This window comes from Gavia stellata, chromosome 2 (assembly GCF_030936135.1).
Source record: "Gavia stellata isolate bGavSte3 chromosome 2, bGavSte3.hap2, whole genome shotgun sequence".
Taxonomy (NCBI): domain Eukaryota; kingdom Metazoa; phylum Chordata; class Aves; order Gaviiformes; family Gaviidae; genus Gavia; species Gavia stellata.
The window spans coordinates 26,279,511-26,299,673 of NC_082595.1; the positions used below are offsets into that span (position 1 = coordinate 26,279,511).

Here is a 20,163-nt window from a genome sequence, read left to right on the forward strand (position 1 = left end):
TTCAGGGTCTCAGCTGATGATACCTGTTAGTGATTGCTAGTTCTAAGCTTTATTTTGCTTAATTATGACTGGACTTTAATAATCAGTTACACAGGTTTTCATTATTTCAAAAGAAAATTAAAGTTATCTAGGTATTTTTCAACAGGTGTGCTAATGTTGTGGTTCGGGCTTAACAGAGCTAGAAACCTAACGCAAAGCACCTGAAGCAAAACACATTAGTTTTATTCCAGAAGGGTCTTTACACATATTTTGTCTGTCCCCTTCAATTGCATTCTAATTATTTTTTTCTTCTTTTATGAGGGATTTGTTATTGAGTCTTAATGATGCTAAATAGTTTTATACAATGGAATCAACAACCTTCATTTCAACATCCTATTTATGGAGTAAGGGGCAGTTGATAAGCATTATTTTGGTATGAGCCTGGATGTGTAATAGTGGAGGGAAAAGATCAGTATTGAGCTGGACTGACCTGCATAATTCAAGAAAATGTCTAAATCTGCATCAAGCGCATGAGAAGTCCTAAGAAAATCAATAAGGCTATGTAAAGGCTCAATGCTAAGTTGCACTTTATTTACATGTTTTTTTTAACTGAGGTAAACATCAGTCATGTCAGTACAAACAAATGAAGACCTTTTTAACGTTTGCTATTTATTCTTTCTTGTGTTTTTCTTTCCTCCCCATGTCTGTGCTCCTTTTTCTTCTGATAATTGGTATGAATGCTATCTTAATTCCAGTATTAAAATGGTCATGGCAGGCTAGATTGAATTTCTGACTAAGGTTCAGACTTGCTTTGGCACAGGGGAAATACTGTCCCCAGTAGGTTGAAGTGACATTGTAAAACATCTGGTCAATTCTTTCCCTCTTTTTGGCTGCAGTTTTGCCTTTGAGCACTGAAAGTTGCATCTGAAGTACAACAGTGTAAATTTCATTTTATCACCTAAAATACATTTAATTCGAAATCATTCACAGGTTTAAACCTTAGATGACTTACGTTTTTGTATAGAGGGTTCTTTTGAAAATTATGTGTCTACGGTATGTTACAACGCAAATATTGTGTTGCTCATCACTTGAAGGAAGTTGAAACAGTAGGACTTTATTGTTGGTACGTTCTTTCTGAAGATGATAGTATTAGAGGGAGGGAATAATCTTTTTCTTACGTAACAAGCCATATTGCAGTCCAAAGAGAAGAGGTATTCCTGGAGTTATTCTAGTTATTTATTCTGTAAGCCCAGAGAATTGAGTCTAGTCTTCAACTGGCAAAAACCAATATTGTTCCACTGACATAACTGCTGACTGAAATTCTTATTTTTTATATTGTACCAACCAAGAATCTGGCACGTAAAAACTGCCAAGCTTGATGGATTCATTGTGCATGTCTGCATGCTCTATTTGGCTTGTAGACATCGTGATGAGTGGGCACAAAAGCAATTATGTGGTAATAGCAATAACAAATGATCTCCAAGTTGATTATGGAAAATATAAAAAGGCCTAAGTGGTGAGGAGTTAAAAATATGTGTTGCTATGTAGTTAGCATACTTCAATTGCTTCTGTGAACCGCTGAGAAAAATTGAGACTAAGTGCAAAGAAGGGGCAGCCATAGAAGGGGAAAGCTGAATGGCAACTTCTAATTTTAGGCATTAACTGAAGTGTTTAAGGCTGGAGTTCAGTGAAGACTTGAAGTTGGCAGGGCTCTCTATTCCCACTCTTGTGCCACAGCCACCTCCTGCAGCTGCGTGTTAAATAGGATCAGGCCACTCATTTGGCTCAAGGGGCCTGTGTCTTCTGAGTCCAGTCACAGATGGTATTCCCAGAATTTACGCCACTGGTTAGGAGATCTGTCAAACTGTTTGCAGTAGGTGCAGGACAGTTTAACCAGCTCTAGCTACACGCTACTTAGCAAATTATCTGCATGTCTTGTACTTGTCGTGTAAAATGTTGAGGCCCTTTCTTGTGTCAGGGGTGCCCTGGTGGCATCCACACTGGCCCACGTGATCAGCGTGACCGAGGAGTTAATGACTGACTGCTGTGATGAAGAGCAGAAGCCCAGGACCAGTATGTGCCTCCTTGCTTTGAGACAGCACCGCTAGAAGGAATGCTGCTTTGCTGCACCCTGTAGCCATGGCTCTATTTCATATGCTGCCACACAGCAATCTGGTACACACACCATCAACCCTGTTAAAACACTCCCCTTTTATCCCACTAGGTTGCAATTCACATGTCCAGGGACAGGTACATTAGAAAATCTGCTTTAGACCATCTCGTTGGACCTTGTATACAACAGGTTTTTACCTTTTTACCCTCCTATCTTGTGACTGGTTACCATTATCGTCCAGAATGATATCCAGCCAGATTCTGAATATAAAAACAATCAAGCGATGAAGAATCTTCTTTCAAAACAGAGACTGGTGCTTTGTGTCTCTAAAATTCCAGCATAACTTGATGTCTTAAAATAATAAGTGTTATGTGTTCATTGCAGTGTTTTATCATTGTGTGCATGGAATCATGTTGAAAATACATATTTGTCAGGGAGGCACTGAAAGCGGTGTTTCAGTTTAAACATCACACTAGTTTGCTCTATCAAATACTCAGAAATGTTCAGATAAAGCTCTGTACCTGGACCCCAATGCTGCATGTCTGCAGAAAAATATATTCAATACCATAAAACTGAACATACCTTTGTTCACTGCAGAGCTAATTCAAAGCATAGTCTTAAACCAAGCATTCAGCATCCCAAGATTTTTGTCTCTGGAGATCAAAGTCTTCGTGAATGAAATTCATAAAGCAGACAAGCAAATGTCAGCAAAGAGCTTTTGTAGTGTGCATCTAGTCAGGCGCAGGCACATGTACAAACGCACATACACATGTCTCACCAGTTGAGGTTGTCAGTGTTAGAGGACTGTTATAGAGCTTGTGATATTCTCAGTTACATGCTAATAATCTAGGTTCTTTTGAGTACTTAGTCTGACTTCACAGTCCATTTTGAATTCAATCTTATCTGCTCTCCGTTTCACTTCTAACCATTGCGTTCTGTCATGAATTCACTTTAATGGGTCAAACATATTTTATTTAAAATTTAAATCAACAGCATAAGTATGTGATAGCTAGCAGATTTTGTAACTTATCATACTGGAAAAATTAGATGTAAATAATTACAGAGTAAATATTACATATAATGCACAGTTTAATTTTTCTTTACTGGATATACCATGTAATTATCCAAATACACTGCATACTGTTATGCTCTGGAGTCTGATTTCAAGTAGAGTTGTAGGGCTTGATCTTCCAAATCCCTACCACTGACTGTAAGAGGAATACCCAAATATATCGCTAAGTTGTGCCATACTTTCTCTTTTTTTAGGACACATCTTCTCTGAACCCAGAAAAGAGAGTTTGTTCTGCATATTTTTGAAATAGCAATTATACCCTGTCTAGAAGGATATTTCTTAATCCCTTTCAGAAACAAGAGCTGGAGCTGTGGTTCTGTTGAGGAGCTAAAGAGAAGATGGTCTTGGCCAGCACGACAGCTAATGAGTAAATCTGAGGGAGAAGAGTGGTAGGAGTGATATGATGTAGAAGAAAGTGGAGGTCTTGAAGGTGACATGCTGAAAGCCTCAATTGAAAGCACTGGTCTGAGAAAGATGGTAGGTTTTGAATAGATGTTAAGACTCTAAGTTTGTAACAAATGAAGACCTGGAACTCCGTGAGGAACTGTGGTCCTTCAGGGCAGGGGTTGGTGGTTCCAGGGCTTCTAGATTAAGAAAAAGAGGAGGAGTCACAAGAAGGTGTCTTTAAGTAGGACCCTGGTGTATGGGCAGGACTCCTGTACCATTCCCAGTCCTTTTTTTTTTTTTTTCTTTCCCCCTTTTTTTTTTCCTTTTTTTCCTTTTTTTTTTTTTCCCTTTTTTCCCTGGCTTTCTTTGGGTTTTTTTTCTGTTTTCTTTGGGTTTGTTTTCTTTTATTTTATTTTGTTTTCTTCAGGTTTTTTTTTCATTTTTGTTTTCTTTGAGGGTTTTCTTTGTTTTCTTTTTTCTCTTGGTTTCTTTTTTCTCTTGGTTTCTTGTTTTCTTTTTTCTCCTTTTTTCTCTCCCTTGTCTGAAATATAGCAGCCCTATGACAAAGATAGCCTTTGCTCATCTTTCATTTCTTTATTGTCTCATACAAATCATTGCAGTCTTTTCTTATCACATTTCTTCCCTTTAATGGTGAGTAAATTCAGGTGTTGTGGAGACACTCAAGTGCATGTGACCTAGATTTTCCTTAGTGTATGACTCTGCATTGAGACAAACTGGAGCAAATAATGTTCTACAGTTTATCATTTTAATATGGTGTGAAGTTTGAACTATCAAAAGAACTTCCCTTTTATACTTGTATAATCATTACAGCTAAACTTTCCAATAGACAGAGCTATAAATTTTTGCCAATAACCCCAAGTTTATTCAAGGGACAGATATATAGGGTCTGCCTATTTTCACTGCCCTAGCCCTCTTTCTACTCTAATTAACCCAGATGCTAAATTAAGAGTATTTCTGTTTCCTTCAGAAGAAAAATTTGGTGTGAGATCAGAAACAAACCTTCTTGCTTTCTGACCAAAGAACTATCAAAGATGAAGAAGAATCCTTAGCTTGGGACAGAATTCACTTGAAATTACTAAAGGCAAGTCATGTAGCTGAACTCAGAAGAGTTTTATTATTGAGGTCAAGGTCTGTTCTTTGGCAGGCATTAAATACCATTATACTGCTTACCACATTTCTGTTAGCTTAGAGGAGCTTGAATCCCAGCTCTGACCTTTGTCTCTCTCCTATAACTTCACAGAAATTGTATAACATTACTTACAGGTTTCTCAGTCTGTGTGAGGTAGGTTTGAGAATATTCAGCTCTATAACTGAAGAGGCTAGCCTATGTTGGCATTAATCAGATGAAATACTAAAAGCACCAGGAAATAGGAGAAGGGAAGGACATCTCATCCAACACGAGTAAGGTTATCTGCTAATGATTTTGAGCCTAGGAAAAGTCTGTTTTCATCACCGTGTTACATTTGTTCTGTTTTGCTTTGTTAATATGCCATTTTTGCAGAATAAATTATGTTACCGTGTCTGATCTTCCTCAAGGTCTGTGAATGACATTCTCTCCTGGAAGTTTTTGTTATACCATATTTTAAAAACCTCTTTGTGGGTCGTATTGGAACAAAAATGAGATCTAAATTTAGCTTTTATTGATGGAATTGGGGCTTGCAAACTCAAACTTTTGCACAGAAGGTTTAACAAAACTCTTCTTGACTAAGCACTGGAACTTTGCTATTGTGCCAAAGGAAAAGGGAATATTATGAAGGCAAAAATCACTTAGTTTAGAAACTTGGTAGTTGACTTTTTTTTTTTAACTTCTGAGCTTGGTGTTGAGTTTTTGAGTGAGTAGGGGAATATATTGGGGGGTTTTGGCAGAATCAGTTCATTATTAAAGGGAAGTCTAAACTTTGAAAACAACCTTTTAACTAGTGCTCTAGCTAGATGAAATGTCTTTGTCTGCTAAAAAACACAAAGTACTTCTATTTGGTTAAACAAAAGATTAGTATTAACAGATAATATCTGTTCTGAATAACAGTTTTGCTTATTGGAATGCATTTGGCTTCTATTACAAAATCAAACCCAAATTATAAAATGACAGGAGCTGCATAGTCCCATCCCTTATTTAGTGCTAGTGCTGTGGCCTGCTGAATGATATGCAGATTGAAAAGTTGGGAGCTGATTTCCTAGTGAAGAGCAAGTTCAGCCCAACAGTCAGGACAAATTTCCTTACCAAGGGGCACCTTGTCCTTGACAACAGCCCTTTTAAGAGGGAGGTGCATTTCATTTTGCCCAGCAAATTTTCCTTGCTACTTTATTTGAATAAGCAAATGGTTTTAACTTGTGGAGCAGGAGGAAAAGCCCAACTTTTTTTGTGTATCTTGATGCTATCTGTACCCAAATGTATCTATAGAGCAATGACCCACATCTGCAGCTCTTCCTGCATTACACTTTAAGGTAAAGCTTCTAGTGACTTCTGGAATCTGGGTTTATAATATATAGATATAGCATTTTCCCCTACTTCAGACTTAAATAACGTGACATCAATGCATCAGAAATAAGCTTGTATGTGTTTGGCTGGATCACGGCCCTAATCTCAAATATAGCATGTTAAGCTTCTTGGATTTGGAGATATTGGAATTATTGAAAACCTGACTGGACAATGTCCTGAGCAACCTGCTGTCATTGACCCTGCTTTGACAAGGTGGGTTGAGCTACATGATCTCCAGATCATCTCAGCCCTTCTGTGACTCTGTGACAGTGTTACCTTTTTGGCAGCTTTCAACTTGCCAAAGACAGAGATGGGAAGAATGGAATGCTTTCCAGTGAGACAGCAGTTTGGTACAGCCCATGGGAAACACTACAAGCCACTGGAAGTGACTGTGACAAATTCAATCCTATCAGTTATTTTGTGGACTCATGTTTATTCTTTTGCATAGGTTCAACCAGAAAACACTGTGTATGTCAGGCAATATTGTAATGCTGAGAAATTTTGGTCACATCTTGTGTTAAGGGACTGATATGCACTTTTAAATTCAGAACCACATTTGATAGATGATTTTTTGAATAATCCTTTGATATGAAGAATGTCTTTGGAGAATATTCAAAATAACTCTCTCCTGTATCTACATGTGATTGGGTAGGGGATGGAAGAGGCCAGAAAGACATGGATTCTTTTCTCATCTTTGCCACTGGACTGTTGGGGGCGGAGCGGGGAGGGTATGTCCTTGTAGAGATCGCTTTATCTTCTGTGCTTCAGTTTCTTGCTCTTTGAAGGTGGCCATCTTACAGCTCTCTATAAAACAGCTCTGGGAATATAGACATTGGTAAGAGCCCTAAAATGTTTGGTAATGTTAGCTATTGAAAAAGAATTAACCAGGCTTTCAAGGGATCCAGCAAAAGTTTTATTAAGTTCTGTAACAGGATTAGATGCAGCAGAAGTAAGTCTAAAACCTTGAGTGCTAGAGTAAAATAGTTTCTTTTAAAAAGTATGGCATTGCTAATAGACTAATAAGGGCACTAAATTTTTAGGGCACTAGTTATTTTGAAAAGTTTGTAAACAAGGTAGGTAGAATGTTTTAGGATAAAGTATACTTTGAAGACATTAAAAAATCAAGCTATGTTTTTAACTTTTAACAGTCAATTTACTGGTGTTACAACTCTGTTACTGTAATGCAGTTAAGTTCAATGTTAGTCAATAGAATAGCATGTTCAAAGTATGTTGTGTAGATAATCAGTAATTGTAGCTTAGCGATATGTATGTTGTTTGACAGATTTTAGGGAATAAGAGAACATACTTGAATGGTTCATGAAAGGAGGAGCTGTGCCTGTTCTGGTTTTGGAGGGGATTTTTGCCAAGCCAGGAGAGTAAGAATGTGATAATGACCACAGGTTTACCTTATCACAATTCTTGCTGGGTGTTCTTTACACTGTTAAAGAGTACTAATCTTCAGTCTTTTAATGGGTTAACTTCACAAGCATGCTTGATATTCTGAAATAGATGTAAAAGTTTCTGTGTGACCTTGTAGGATGAATTGAATTAATAGAAGATACTGAACTAATCTGTTTTTCTAACAGTCAAAAAGTGTACAATTCTCATTTACACTAGCGGTTCATATTAATGCTTTACTTAAAAATTTTACAAATTATTTTCTTATTGATGGAGTTGATAATTAATGCCATTAATAAGTACAGAAACAGTCTGGAAATACTTGATGTACTTGGATACAGTGAAGAGTATTCTCCAAGTCCCTACTACAGCTTTCCTAAATCTGGTTTGTGTGATTCACAGTAAAAGTGGCAGATGTTGGGAGCACTTATAGAAGTACCACTTGGATAAGTTGAAAGTTTCATCTCTTTACATAAAGACAGTATTGGGAAACTTGTTCGACTTGTGTTTATTTTCAGGATTCCTCTATTGAGTGTAGAAAGGAGCTTTACCTGTTGCAATTTAAGGAAAACTAGCAGTGAGGCAGTATGCTGAATGAAACACGTTATTTGCCTGAAGCAGAGGAGTCTTATTTTGAACTGTCAGTTTACTACAATGTTTGTTTAGCTTCTTGGATCTGTGTGAATGTACGTAATGTAATTTGCAAGCATTTTGAATAATATAGACAATAAGATCAAGGAACCTTCCAAAAAGAACAGGAAATTAAAAGGGCATAATTCTTCTTTTCTTAACAACTGGATCCCAGTTAGAGCCTTACACAGGTAAACAAACGCAGAAAAATTAAGCAGCTTAGAGCAGTTGGAAAGGGAGAATTCATATCTAGAGACTGCAATGTAATAAAATGTCAGCTGTAAAAGCAGAACTAAGAGAATGACAGGGAGTATACATCTTGCCACATTGCTTAGAGAGAAGAAGAAATTAAATGCAAAGATGAGAGTGGCAAAGCAAGAAGAGGTTGTTTCATTCTTCCCATCCTCACCTTAAGAACTGATTCCCACTCACTGTATTATAAGAAGTAAGGTTTTTCATGTTTAAGCTAATTTTGCAGAGCTTCAAAAGCTTAATTGGCTTTGCTGCATTAACAGTAGTCATTTCCGCATTTCATTGTTTTGGGAAGTGCAGAGCATGACAGTCAGCAACTTCAGAGCGAGTTGCAGGGTGGCACACTGCTGAGAGCCTCTGGAAGCAGATGTTGAACCACATGCCCAAAACCTGAAATTCTTTACAATTTGGAACTTTTTGATAAAGAAAAGTGCTTTTGTTAAGTGGTTATTTTTTCCTTATCTATTCTCAGGGTTGCTCTTGTGGAAAATATTCCTGAAGGGATCAACTATTCAGACAGTGCACCATCCCATTTGTCTCTTTTCCAAGGCTGGATGAATTTGCTTAATATGGCTGAAAAGTCTGTTGACATAGTATCTTCCCAGTGGGACCTCAATCACAGTCATCCATCAGCATGCCAGGTATGTTCTAGCCTAACAAAAGGGTGGGACTTTAACAATCTGTTCTTGTTGTTTCACTATTAATTTTTTAGAACTACAGTCCTTCTCTGTAGCAGAACTATTTGATTGGGTAGTCTAAAAAAACGTTTTCTTATGGGGATTTTCCTGCCAATACAATAGTTTTCTGAGAGTGGTGGCACCCTTTGTCTAGATAGCACATCCAACACATATTCATATCACTTCCATCTTACAAAGGGTGTCATTGTGTAATCTCAAGAAACCTGTAAAATTTTACCTATATTAATACATCCATAATTTGGGAATATCCATAAATCTATACACCTGTTTTCTATTTGGTGCAACTGATGAACTAAAAGAGTAGGCATGTGGTTTAATTCTGCAAAGAAATAGATGGATAAAATTACACTTATAAAGAACAATGTAGCATCAAATGATTTCTCATACCTTTTCAAAATGAATTTTGGGAGGGAGCAGTGTTCAACACTTCTGCAATTAAGAGCAATAGGAAAAAATCATAAATCATAGTAAATGAGACAGACATGCATTACAATGATGCTGTGCCAACAAACACTTCATTCTTGAGAGGAATCCTCTTAGAAATATGGTAAGGGCAGGTTTCCACTTAGTATCACTTGTGAAACTAAGATATCAAAGAATTGATAGGCTGAGAGTATCTCCTCTTTTCCACCAAATGGATTCTTTTCTGAAAGAAGCTGCTCAGCTGACATGAAATGGGGTAAAATGACAGCCTGGTAACTGTAAGGAATCAACTCTATTATACTATGTCATAAACTCTTCACTTTCCTCTCTAGTTCTGTTGAGGCTGTGCAGTAAAAAAATGCCTTTTGGTGGATGATAGACAAAGACTGGTATTCCAAGCAACCAAAGATAGTACTGCAAATAGCCTGTGTTTTCAACTCATGAACTGGATTCTATTTCTTTTGAAAGAGTCTGTAGCCTAGTTGAATGGCATACATTAACTTTTCTTCAGAATAAATCTGCTGCATGTCCATTTAAAAAAGTGAAAATCTGAGGTGAGCAGCCAAATGGAAAACGTAGTGCAAACCCTTCCTTTTAGAATGCTTATAAATACTGGAATATGGTTTGTGAATAAATTTATGGAGTATCAAAACATTGAGATTTTTCACAATGTAATTATGCAGCTAAGCTTTATTTAAATTTATTGCCTAAGAAACTTCAAACCCATGTACTGTCACTCAAGCAGATGAATTCAAAGAGATAGTGCCTTAGATGTTTTTAGGATGTGCTTGAATTGGTACGTGCATGAATCTTTTAAAAATGTTTTGTCTGAAAAAAATTCAACATGTCATTTGCTTCAAAACCAGCAGAGCCTAACAAATCCCAAACAGGACAAAAATAGCAAACTGGAAATTGGGATTTCAGTAGTTAAGCATCAAATCCATTCACTGTTCCACATTCTCATGCAAAGTAAAAACTAAGATATTGCCGAATGTCAGAGCAGGGAAAGGACAAAAAGACATGTAAGAAGTGGATTTGCTCTTTCATCCTCAAATGCACTGTTAAAGCCAGAAAAATGAAACATTTTTCATAATATTCTATTCTAGTCATCTATTTCTGCCTGCTAGTAGTCTCACAGAAGTGAGTAATTACTTCTGTTTAAAGGCAATTAATATTCCAGTCATTTCCTCATTTGTACAGCAGTGTGGGCTGAACAGCTGATAGATCTTTCTGTCAAGCTTGTCTGTTCGTCCTAAAACACTATACTGTTATTGGCCAGTCTAATTGCTAAAAAAATTGCCAACAGGCAGCATTTCTTAGCAAATTACTGCCCCGGAGAATGTATGCAAAGCTTAGAGTGTGAAAGGGAGGGGAGAAAACTTGTATTGTTACATCCACTTTCTCCACTTGTAAAATGAAAGTGAAATAATTGTAATCGAGTAATCTTCTGAAGCATAAGCCAAATGTCCTCAAGTCTTTACAATTTGAGTTCAGGGATATTTGCCCTCAAATAGCAGAAGCTTTATGAAAGGTAAGGGGGTGAGATGCAAAACGTCCAGGTAGTATAGTGTTTAGTGAATAAGTTCTAGTTGTTACTTGAATGATTCTTGTTTTATCAGAAACTAAGGACATAACCATTTTCCATATGGACGCATATCCTGCTCTATACCTAGCAATTTCCATTTTATGAATATTCAAGATGTATTGCAAACCACGGTTCTCTACAAGAGCACTTCAATAGTGGATTTTTGAAGGAGAAAAGCTGAGTAGGATAGATGGCTTTTTCTTAATTAGTTATAAGGTTTAGCTCTGTTATCTGTATATGTGTTTATGTAGTTACATACACACAGTCATACATATATCTATACACATGTATGTCCAATATACGTATTGAAGAAAAATACAGTAGGAAATTCTGCAATTTTATATGCACACATACATATATATATGCCCAATGTACATATCATCCCTATGTATACATATTGTCCATTTTGTCCAAATGTATATTAGCCATACATATATATACGTATGCACGCGCCTATATAAAATTGCAGAATTTCCTGCTGTATTTTTCTTCATTTTTGTTTGTGGGTATGTTACCTAGTGTCCTTGACAGTTGCCTGCCCATGTTTTGTTGTTATATATCTTAAGTAAACAGTCATTCCTGACTGAGCTGTCCAGGTCACAACTGCTGTGCTCAGCCATCTGAGTTCATGAGTCTTGTTAAATTGGAGTCTTCAAATACAAACACATGATGCTACAATGTTGTGTGTGCTTCCACAGCTTACGTGGTCAAGTAAACAAATATTTGTTTGGCAAAATACTGAGTAGGCTTCCTACACTTACTTTTCTCATTCAGAAGAAAACCATGTGTTTTGGCGACTTAGTGATATCATCTGTGTGCATTTTCAAGATCGCAGGGTAGTTGTTATACAGAGGCTTTCAGATTTGTGTGGAATGTGAACATGTGACTTCTCCTGTGGCAATCTGATGTTTAGAAATGGCAGAGGACAATGGAAACAGAATTTTTGAGGATGGCTTTTAATTCATTTGCAGCGAAGGAAAAGGTGATTGTATGATCATGGCAATTTCATGATTTTCACAATTCAGTTCCTCTGTCTCATTTCATGTTTAGAAACTCTAATTTAGAGTGACCTTTTATAGTTCCAGCAAGTCCTTCCTCACAAATTTCATTTTAACTTTAACAAATAAGAATTAACACTATCAAGATTTATTTGTATTGCCACAGTTATGGCACAGAAATTGGCTAAAATCAGTTATAGAGATTGCAGTGTATTTTCTTTTCCATAAGCACATCTTTACACAAACGTCTCTTCAGGTGGTGGCATTTCCCCAATGACCCCTCTTTTAAAAGAGAGTTTCTTCTCTCTTTAAAAAGACTGAAATCCCCAAAATTGGCATTTCCTCCCTTTTCATTAGCTATTTTGCTAGAAGAATTTGAGGACAGCATTTGCGTTTCTCTGTTCTGCATTAAGTGGCAGAAGTTAAATTTAGGGTTTCTTGATTTATTTGCTCTATTGATTTCTGCCAGCATGGTATGATTTTTACTGATGTTTTATAGATATACACAAAGGCTTGATCATAGGACAACTTTTAAAAATATTAGTAGAATTATGTAGAACAAATCCAGAAGAAAATTCTGGAAGTAACCAGTTTTATTTCGTGGAAAGAAAAAGCTAAGCATTTTCTAAACTGTAGGAATCTGAATTACGGAAGAGCACAATAATTCAATTTTAGAGTACTTCAATAAATACAGCATTTTTGTGTTCATATCTCCCCTATTTTATTTATTTTATTAATGAGGAATGCATGCTGATAAAGACAACAGCAGGCAAGGGAAATCAGCCAGGCTAGAATCAGTCTGCCTCGTGACTGCTAAGAAATTGCTTTGGGGGCAATTTCAGGGCCTTTTAGTAATGGCAACTTTCTTATTTTTTTGTTTTTTAAATTCACTGGGTGGCTGTGGCAGGTACAGTTGGGATTGATGTTTCAGATGTACGGTAGTTTAAAGCTACCACGAGAATGTCAGTTTGTTCATGTGATATATACTTTTTACATCCTATTTTGTCACTTTCAGTAGATTTTTTTGAAAGAGCCCAGTGAAAAGCGTAAGAGAATGTTTTATCAGGATAGGCAGATTTCTAGTGCTATTTTTTGTTAAAATGCAGATATGGTATAAGGTAGCACACTGCAGTTTCACAGCACTTGGCTGCTACTATTTCTTAGTCCTCACAAGCTGAGTACATAGAAATTATTCTGATCACTATTACGTAGTCGCGCAGCAGCCTGGTATTGTCTCGCAAAGGGAACGTGGTCTGAATGACAGCAGGAGGCTTTGTACTCAACAGAAGCATTTCAAATGTGCTGACAGCAGTGACAAAACTCTTCAGACCTTCTGTCCTGTCTTTTTCTTTTTCATTTAACAAAACAGTAAAATTGCAAGTAAACATGTCAGAAAGTATAGAAACTGACTTTCAAATTAATATTAATGGAGAAGAAGGCCAGGTTCTTTAACAATAAAGGTAGAATTTCTGGTACCCTACTTTACTATAATACATACAGATTTTTAAAAACAAGCTGTGAATTTTTCATAGTTGCTTAGAGTGTTTAGATTAAGCCTTGGTGAGCGTATGAATGACTGTTGAGGGATGATGCAGCGAGAGATGAGATGGAGGGAATTCTTTCCAGTTCTGGCAGTGGGTGGTGGTTTTTGTATGCCTGTATAAACACACATATTTGTGGTGAGTGCACCCCTAGTCTTAACCGTCACTACTTAAAGATGCTTTAAATGTTTTATCAATTTGAGGTTTCACCATAATTGTACAAAAAAGGATATTATAAATGCACAGTTTGTGGTGTCCCTGATGGGAAAAGAGATGTATTTTCAGAGATGTCTTCATTGGAATGCAGGGCTGCACTCCAAGTGATCTGTTCACCCATAGGATGGGCTGTTCAGCTGGCAGCGTGGCCTGTAAGAGAGAGCCAGGTGGTCCATCAAGGATGCTGTCTTGGTTACATCAGGGCATACTAAGGTCAGGTAAAACTCAGGAAATGCTGCCGTGTTCTTTTTTGTCCAAACTAAAATTAATACAGAAAGTCCAGGCTTGTTTATCAAAGCTTTTGTAAATCACATGTAAATAAAATCTTGTGCAGATAGAAGTGAAGTAGCAATAACGTCCAAAAGTAATTACCTTGGGGAAAAAAAACCATAAAGAACCATCCCCTGAAACTAATTATTTATCAGGTTTAGATGTTAACTTTCTAAGCATTTCTTTAGTTGAACACCTAATGTATTAAGTCATATTGATAATGTGACTCACTTTCTATCAAATTTATGAATGCTTTTTCCATGTTTATTTTTGTGTGCTACAGCTTTCTACTTTGCTTCTAGTCAAAATTAGTTTTTACAGATAACCCAAACAAACCCAATGTGCCTCTGTTTGTCTTTCTACCTGGTAAATAAAATCAACACATAGAACCTTTCTGAATAGCAGTTTCTACATTTATATATAAAATATATATATTTAATTCATTTATGTCATGCAAGCCTTTTAGTCCTTAATTTTCCCTGCTCGCTTTTTGCAGAGATACAACTAATGAAACTCAAAACTGGTGGTGTCACCAGTTGGTGAACTCAGAAGAAGTGGGGCAACAGCTGCCCAAGCTCTGGCATGTCAGGAGCCTGTCAGCCCAAAGGAGCTTCTGGACGGGGCAAGGCACGTGCTGGGAACTCAGCAGACAGCAACGCAGTGATTGCAGGTCCTAGATTCAGCTGGAGTCTAGTAGTGCCAGTCTGCAGCAATTGTGGGAGATGCCCTCTTGGGGGGACCAGGGCACCCAGGAATAGTGGTCATGGCCCTCTGCTCCCCCAGGATCACGATGGAGCTGTTGCATAACTCTGTATGCAGCATCCATCCCCTCAACGCTATTACCTCATTAATTCTTACCTCTGATAACATCTGCTCCCCTTCTTCTTAAAAAAAAAACCACCAAAAAACCCCAACACAACCACTTATGTGAGAATTAAGGATCCTATTTTAGCTTCATGATGAATGTGAGGGAAAGACAGTCCTTGACTTGCACAGCAACTCAGTGAGGGCTTCTGGGTGTGTGAGTTAAACCATGGGTGTCATTTCTTACATATGGGACCACCTGGTCACCTCAAGAAATGCTCCATCTGAGTATAAGAAGCATTTGGAGCTTCACGCAAAGCATATTTTATTTTTCCTGTTCTATTAGCTACTGTCTAATGCTTTCGTTACGCCAGTATCTTGTTGATTACCAAGTTCCTGTGAGCCCTAAGATGAGCAGGGAGCTATGCTGTGGATTTGAACAAGCAAGCAGGCACATGTTACAAAAGTAAAACATAAACGGTAGTTCTGTGTTTCCATTTCAGCCTCTGGCTGCTCTGTAATTTTGAGAAAGCTACTTTTTAGGAAGGTGGGTATTCTTGTTTTGCCATATATATTTAAAATAAGTGAATATTGAAAAATAGGTCTGTACTGTAGGCAGGGTGAAGAGTTACTTTCTGTGACTGCTTAATACTTAAGTCCCAGCAAGGCTCAAAGTGTCAATTTGTGCAGGCTATTACAGGGCAAAGGGTGGCTCTCCACTGTCTGCTGCTTCTGAGTGCGATGTGGGAGCAGGGCTTCTGTCTATGTTTTGATAGTCCATGCTATGTCAGATTGCATCATTCCAGACTACTTTTGCAGATCCTTTAAAGATTTTTAGAGTAACAGTTTGTAGAGAGAATTGTCTAATGTGGTTCTGTGGAAAGCTTTATCTTCTACCTGTTTGTTTGAAAGTTGATATGACTGTTGCTTTTTTGTTTCAGCTTTACCTTGGGGCCAACATTATGTTGAATCTAAAGTGACCTGTGTAGGTAGGGCAGGCACTTTGTTAGCTGATTAAAACCAAATGTTTTGTGTATTTGACTACTAACTGTAACTGGTGTCTGCTGTAGGAAGCTAGAATGGCAGTGAGAAAATGGGCTTTAACTGTGGTTTTAGTAACACAACACAGTAGTTGTACATTGGATGTTTTGTTCTTGACATCGTGTAGTTAGATGCTTCTAACTAAGCATTTTTCTTTAAGTTAAAATATTGAATCAAAAAATTAAACATTTACTACACAATCGGAAGGTCTACTTTTTCTTTGTTTCTTGGATATGGAGAAATGTGGTGATTTAAAATTCTATTTTTCATGTGAAACAAATATCTTTATTTCTGTTTTAACAAATATCTAGTTCAGTATGAGATTCCCTTTTTTTTGTTCTGTGTTAGAAATAGGACTTAAATAGTAAAGTTATAACAGTGTAAAAAGGCATAGCATTATTGTTTTTCTTCCTCATATAGCTCGTCTAAAGATGAGCATGCGACCACTTGAAAATGTATTGTACTGTGGTTAGAACCACTTACAAAAAGTCATTCAATACAGAGGAAGTGTAATTAACTCTTTTCCTTGCACTTTTTATCCTGATTTAACAGAATGTAATTATTTAGAAGAAAGTTGATGTAAAAATATGTTTATGCAGCATAAAAAAACTGGACACTTCATTGTCTGCATGTCACCTGTCATCAATAGTATTGCACAGTCTGGGAAAAGGAAGAAGCAAGTTTGGCCTTCTAAACAGTATTTCTCCAAGAAAAAGCTGAGTTGCTAACCTTTAGCATAGATTTAACCATATCTAGGAACATATTTACTCAGCAGTTGTGAAATATGTTTTTGTTTTAACATGCGTATTTAATTTGCTGATATGCTGTTTGAACAATTCTGTGTCTTAGATCTTCTGCTTTCCTTTAATGTTCTTCCCAGGGTCAGCGTCTTTTTGAAAAATTGCTTGAACTGGCATCCCGAAATATTGAGATAAAACTAGTGAGTGATATACTGCCTGTGGAATCAAAGGTATTAAACGACTTGAAAATAAAGGGTAAGACCAAGGTCTTTATGTTGTTATGCCATTGACTGCTACGTAATGTTCCTTTTACTTATACATCATCTGAGTCTGCATTTTAAAATAGACACTATTGGTTTAGCACTGTTACCCTCTAATCCTTCAGCTTTCTCTGGTTCATAGTTATCAAAAATCTGAAACTCTGTTACTGAAGTTGGAGTAGATGTTTGCAGTTTGCAAGTGGTCAAAAAGGTGGTGCAGTGATTAGATAGATGCTTAAACTCATTATAGCCATTCCAATGGTAGGCAACGTAACCTGAGAGACTGCTGTCATACCTTGTGGGACAAGATGATTTCCTCTTTTCAGCAATGGCAAAATAAATTAATAAAACAACCTGTTTATGGTACTGATGATTCTGAAGCACTGGAAAATAGACCATCAGTCAGATTCAGCCAACTGACACGGTTTTCTGTGCTACGTGTATTTCTTAGGTGCCTGCTTTCCTAATCGTTCTTTTGAGTCTTAAAATCCGTATCCAAAGAGGGATTACACACTGGCACTACATGACTAAACTTGCTTTATGTAAAACTGTGTGGAAAAACAGCAAAGAGAGTTTAAGAAATGCTGAAAGAAATTAGATTCTCTTAGGAGTTCTAACAATCTCACACACACTTCTCCTGAATAATAATATGCCGATTATCTCTATAATCTGATAAAAGTATGATTTTAAGGGTAGGATACATTTTTCAAAGGGCAAAAAGAACCTATATATTTTGAAGGTGATCATTTTTGACACCGATTACTATATGGATCACAAATGGAATTCTAAAAAAATGGATTAAGCAAAGCAGTTGCAATGTGTAGTAGCACCCTAAAATAACATGTCTGTTTATGGTAAAGAATAAAGAACACCCTTTCCCAAAAAAAAAAAAAAGAAATCAATCTTTATTTGATTAAATTCCTTGTAATCTCCTCACTGGGCAAGTAAAAGAAAATTAGTAATGGAAGTCCTGGTCCCTTAAAGAGATCATCTTTTGATCAAGACTGACATGTTACTTAAATGTAATAACTACAGAGACTTGTCATTTCATGACACTACCTATTCCAGGGCTTTGATTATTTCTGTTACATAACCAAAAGTGATATTGATCCTTTGATAACATCAGTTTTGTCAGACAACTGTGAATTAAGGAATTATCTTTTTCTGATGTGTTGAAAAAGAAATAGGTATTTTGAATATCAATGTCAGTGAAACTGTCTTTGAAACAGTGGTTTCTTTTCCCCGTGTTTCTAATGTTCCAAGTTCCCACCAAAGGAGATGGTAGGGCCTGTAAATCTTTACTGATGTACCTGGCAATAGATATTTTATCTATAATTTATTGAGAATACCCAATATCAAAAACTATCCTCTTTCAAAAAAACATGAGCAAAATTTTTAGCTAGAAAAGGGAGCGATATTTGTCATAAACTGAAGGAAGTGTTAATGTGGCAGTTAATCAGAACTGTGAGCTTTTTGAACAAACAAACAAACAGAATGATTTTATTAGCTTTGGTTTCCCTTATGCCTTGTTCAGATTGCTAAGACAGGAAATTTTAGAGTATTCAAATGAAGTGATCAATATATTTGAGTCCTCTGAGCTACAAAGAATTGGAGAAAGTTGCTTTTATATAGTAATTCTTGTGAATTTTGCTGTCATCGTCTTTGAACCCTGTAGATATCATTGTGTACAGTTGGCCTTTTTCAAAGATCAGTATTATAAATTCTTGATTTTCTCACTGTGAATGGGGTTTTTTTCTCATTCCATGTTTTGTTTGCTTACTTCTACAAATTCTGATATTTTTGTTAGAATGTCTTGATTCTGATGTGGTGATTGCCAGCTGTGTTGCAAGTCGTTCACCTGCATTTAGGTTTGTTGATTGTTTTTTATCTCCATGAAAGCTAGGTAAATCTTTATATGGTTCTGCATTCCTGAAAAGAGATAAGTTAGTTTTAACATTCAATCAGATTTAGTTGTCTTAATTTTATGTTGCAATGAGCAGACCTTGTATGAACAGCAGATTCATGGTATGTCCTGCTTGTGTTAACCAGAAGTTAACTGGTAGGCTAGCTTAAAAAAAAAAAAAGACTACCCCAATTTCCATTAGTTCAATAATATTAATAACACAGTAAATGGAAAATGTATCTATATTAGCCTTTTTCATGTCTGCTGGAGAAAAAAATTACTGTTACGTACTACCATTGTCTTAGCTGAGGACTGGCATACCAAGCAGCTTTGCTATGCTATCCTGGAAGATCTGTCTACTAAAATTATTAAGCTGTTTGCTTGTGAGACACTGGCCACCTGCATCCTCAGAAATCAGTCAGAATTGATCCTTGAAATGGAACTGTGCATCATCATTTGGACACATATATTCATGAAGATAACTATTTTTTTTTTCCCTGCAACTGGTCAGATTTGTCTTAGAAAGTATGCCATGCACCTTTTTAATAGAAATGTTCCTCTTCTGGGAAAGAAAGCAGTAAATGTATCAATAGCTCAGCCAAGTTTTGAACCTTCTCAAGATGGAGAATCAGAATACATTTGGCTGAACAGACCTAAACTCTCACTTGCGGTGTCTGTCTGCATTAGGCAGAGGAGGGTCCAAGCACTACTCTGTGGTTCACCAGCTAATAAACTGAGCTGATTGTTCCTAAGTAGCAAATAGGCTTGGAGCCCAAGCCATGGGCAGTAGCATGGAGAGAAAGCACATAACGTAGCCTGTGGGATTCTGGGAGTTTCATGTGTTCCTGAGCCTGCCTTCACCTTGCTAGGTAAGCATAGGCTAGCCTCTTCTTTCCAAGGCAGGTTGTATGTGTATGTCTCCAGGTGGTGGGCTGTCCTACTAAACTTGAGAGGCAGTTGCTGTTGCACAGGGAAGGTGGAAGAAGGGCCTTGCCTTTCTTTTCAGCGGACTGCGTGATCAGAACCCCTGAGCTGTGCCCCCATGCTGTGCGGGCTGCTTCCTGGGGTCAGGATGAGGGATAATTTGGGCGTCAGCCCCAGGACAGACCTGTTGATATACTGCCCGGGAACCTTTAAGGATGCTGCAGTTCCTCAACCCATGGTTGTCTACCTCATGCTGCATCTTCAGGTAGTGTGCCCCCTTAAGTAGCCCGGGTAAAACTCTTAGTCTCGACACAGTGGCATGGGTTTATATGTGGTTGTTTGGTCATCCATATTACAGAATCACAGAATCATTAAGGTTGGAAAAAACCTGTAAGGTCGTCCAGTCCAGCCATCAACCCAACACCACCG

General features: G+C 37.2%; 1 protein-coding gene across 1 annotated transcript in view; it reads left to right on the plus strand.

The window, feature by feature from the left end:
- PLD5 (phospholipase D family member 5) overlaps window positions 1-20,163 on the plus strand; it is a 189,086-nt gene that overhangs the window by 108,007 nt on the left and 60,916 nt on the right. Inside the window, 2 exon segments of the mRNA XM_059835612.1 lie at window positions 8,804-8,972; window positions 16,788-16,902. Of these exon segments, the coding sequence (XP_059691595.1) occupies window positions 8,804-8,972; window positions 16,788-16,902 (284 nt within the window).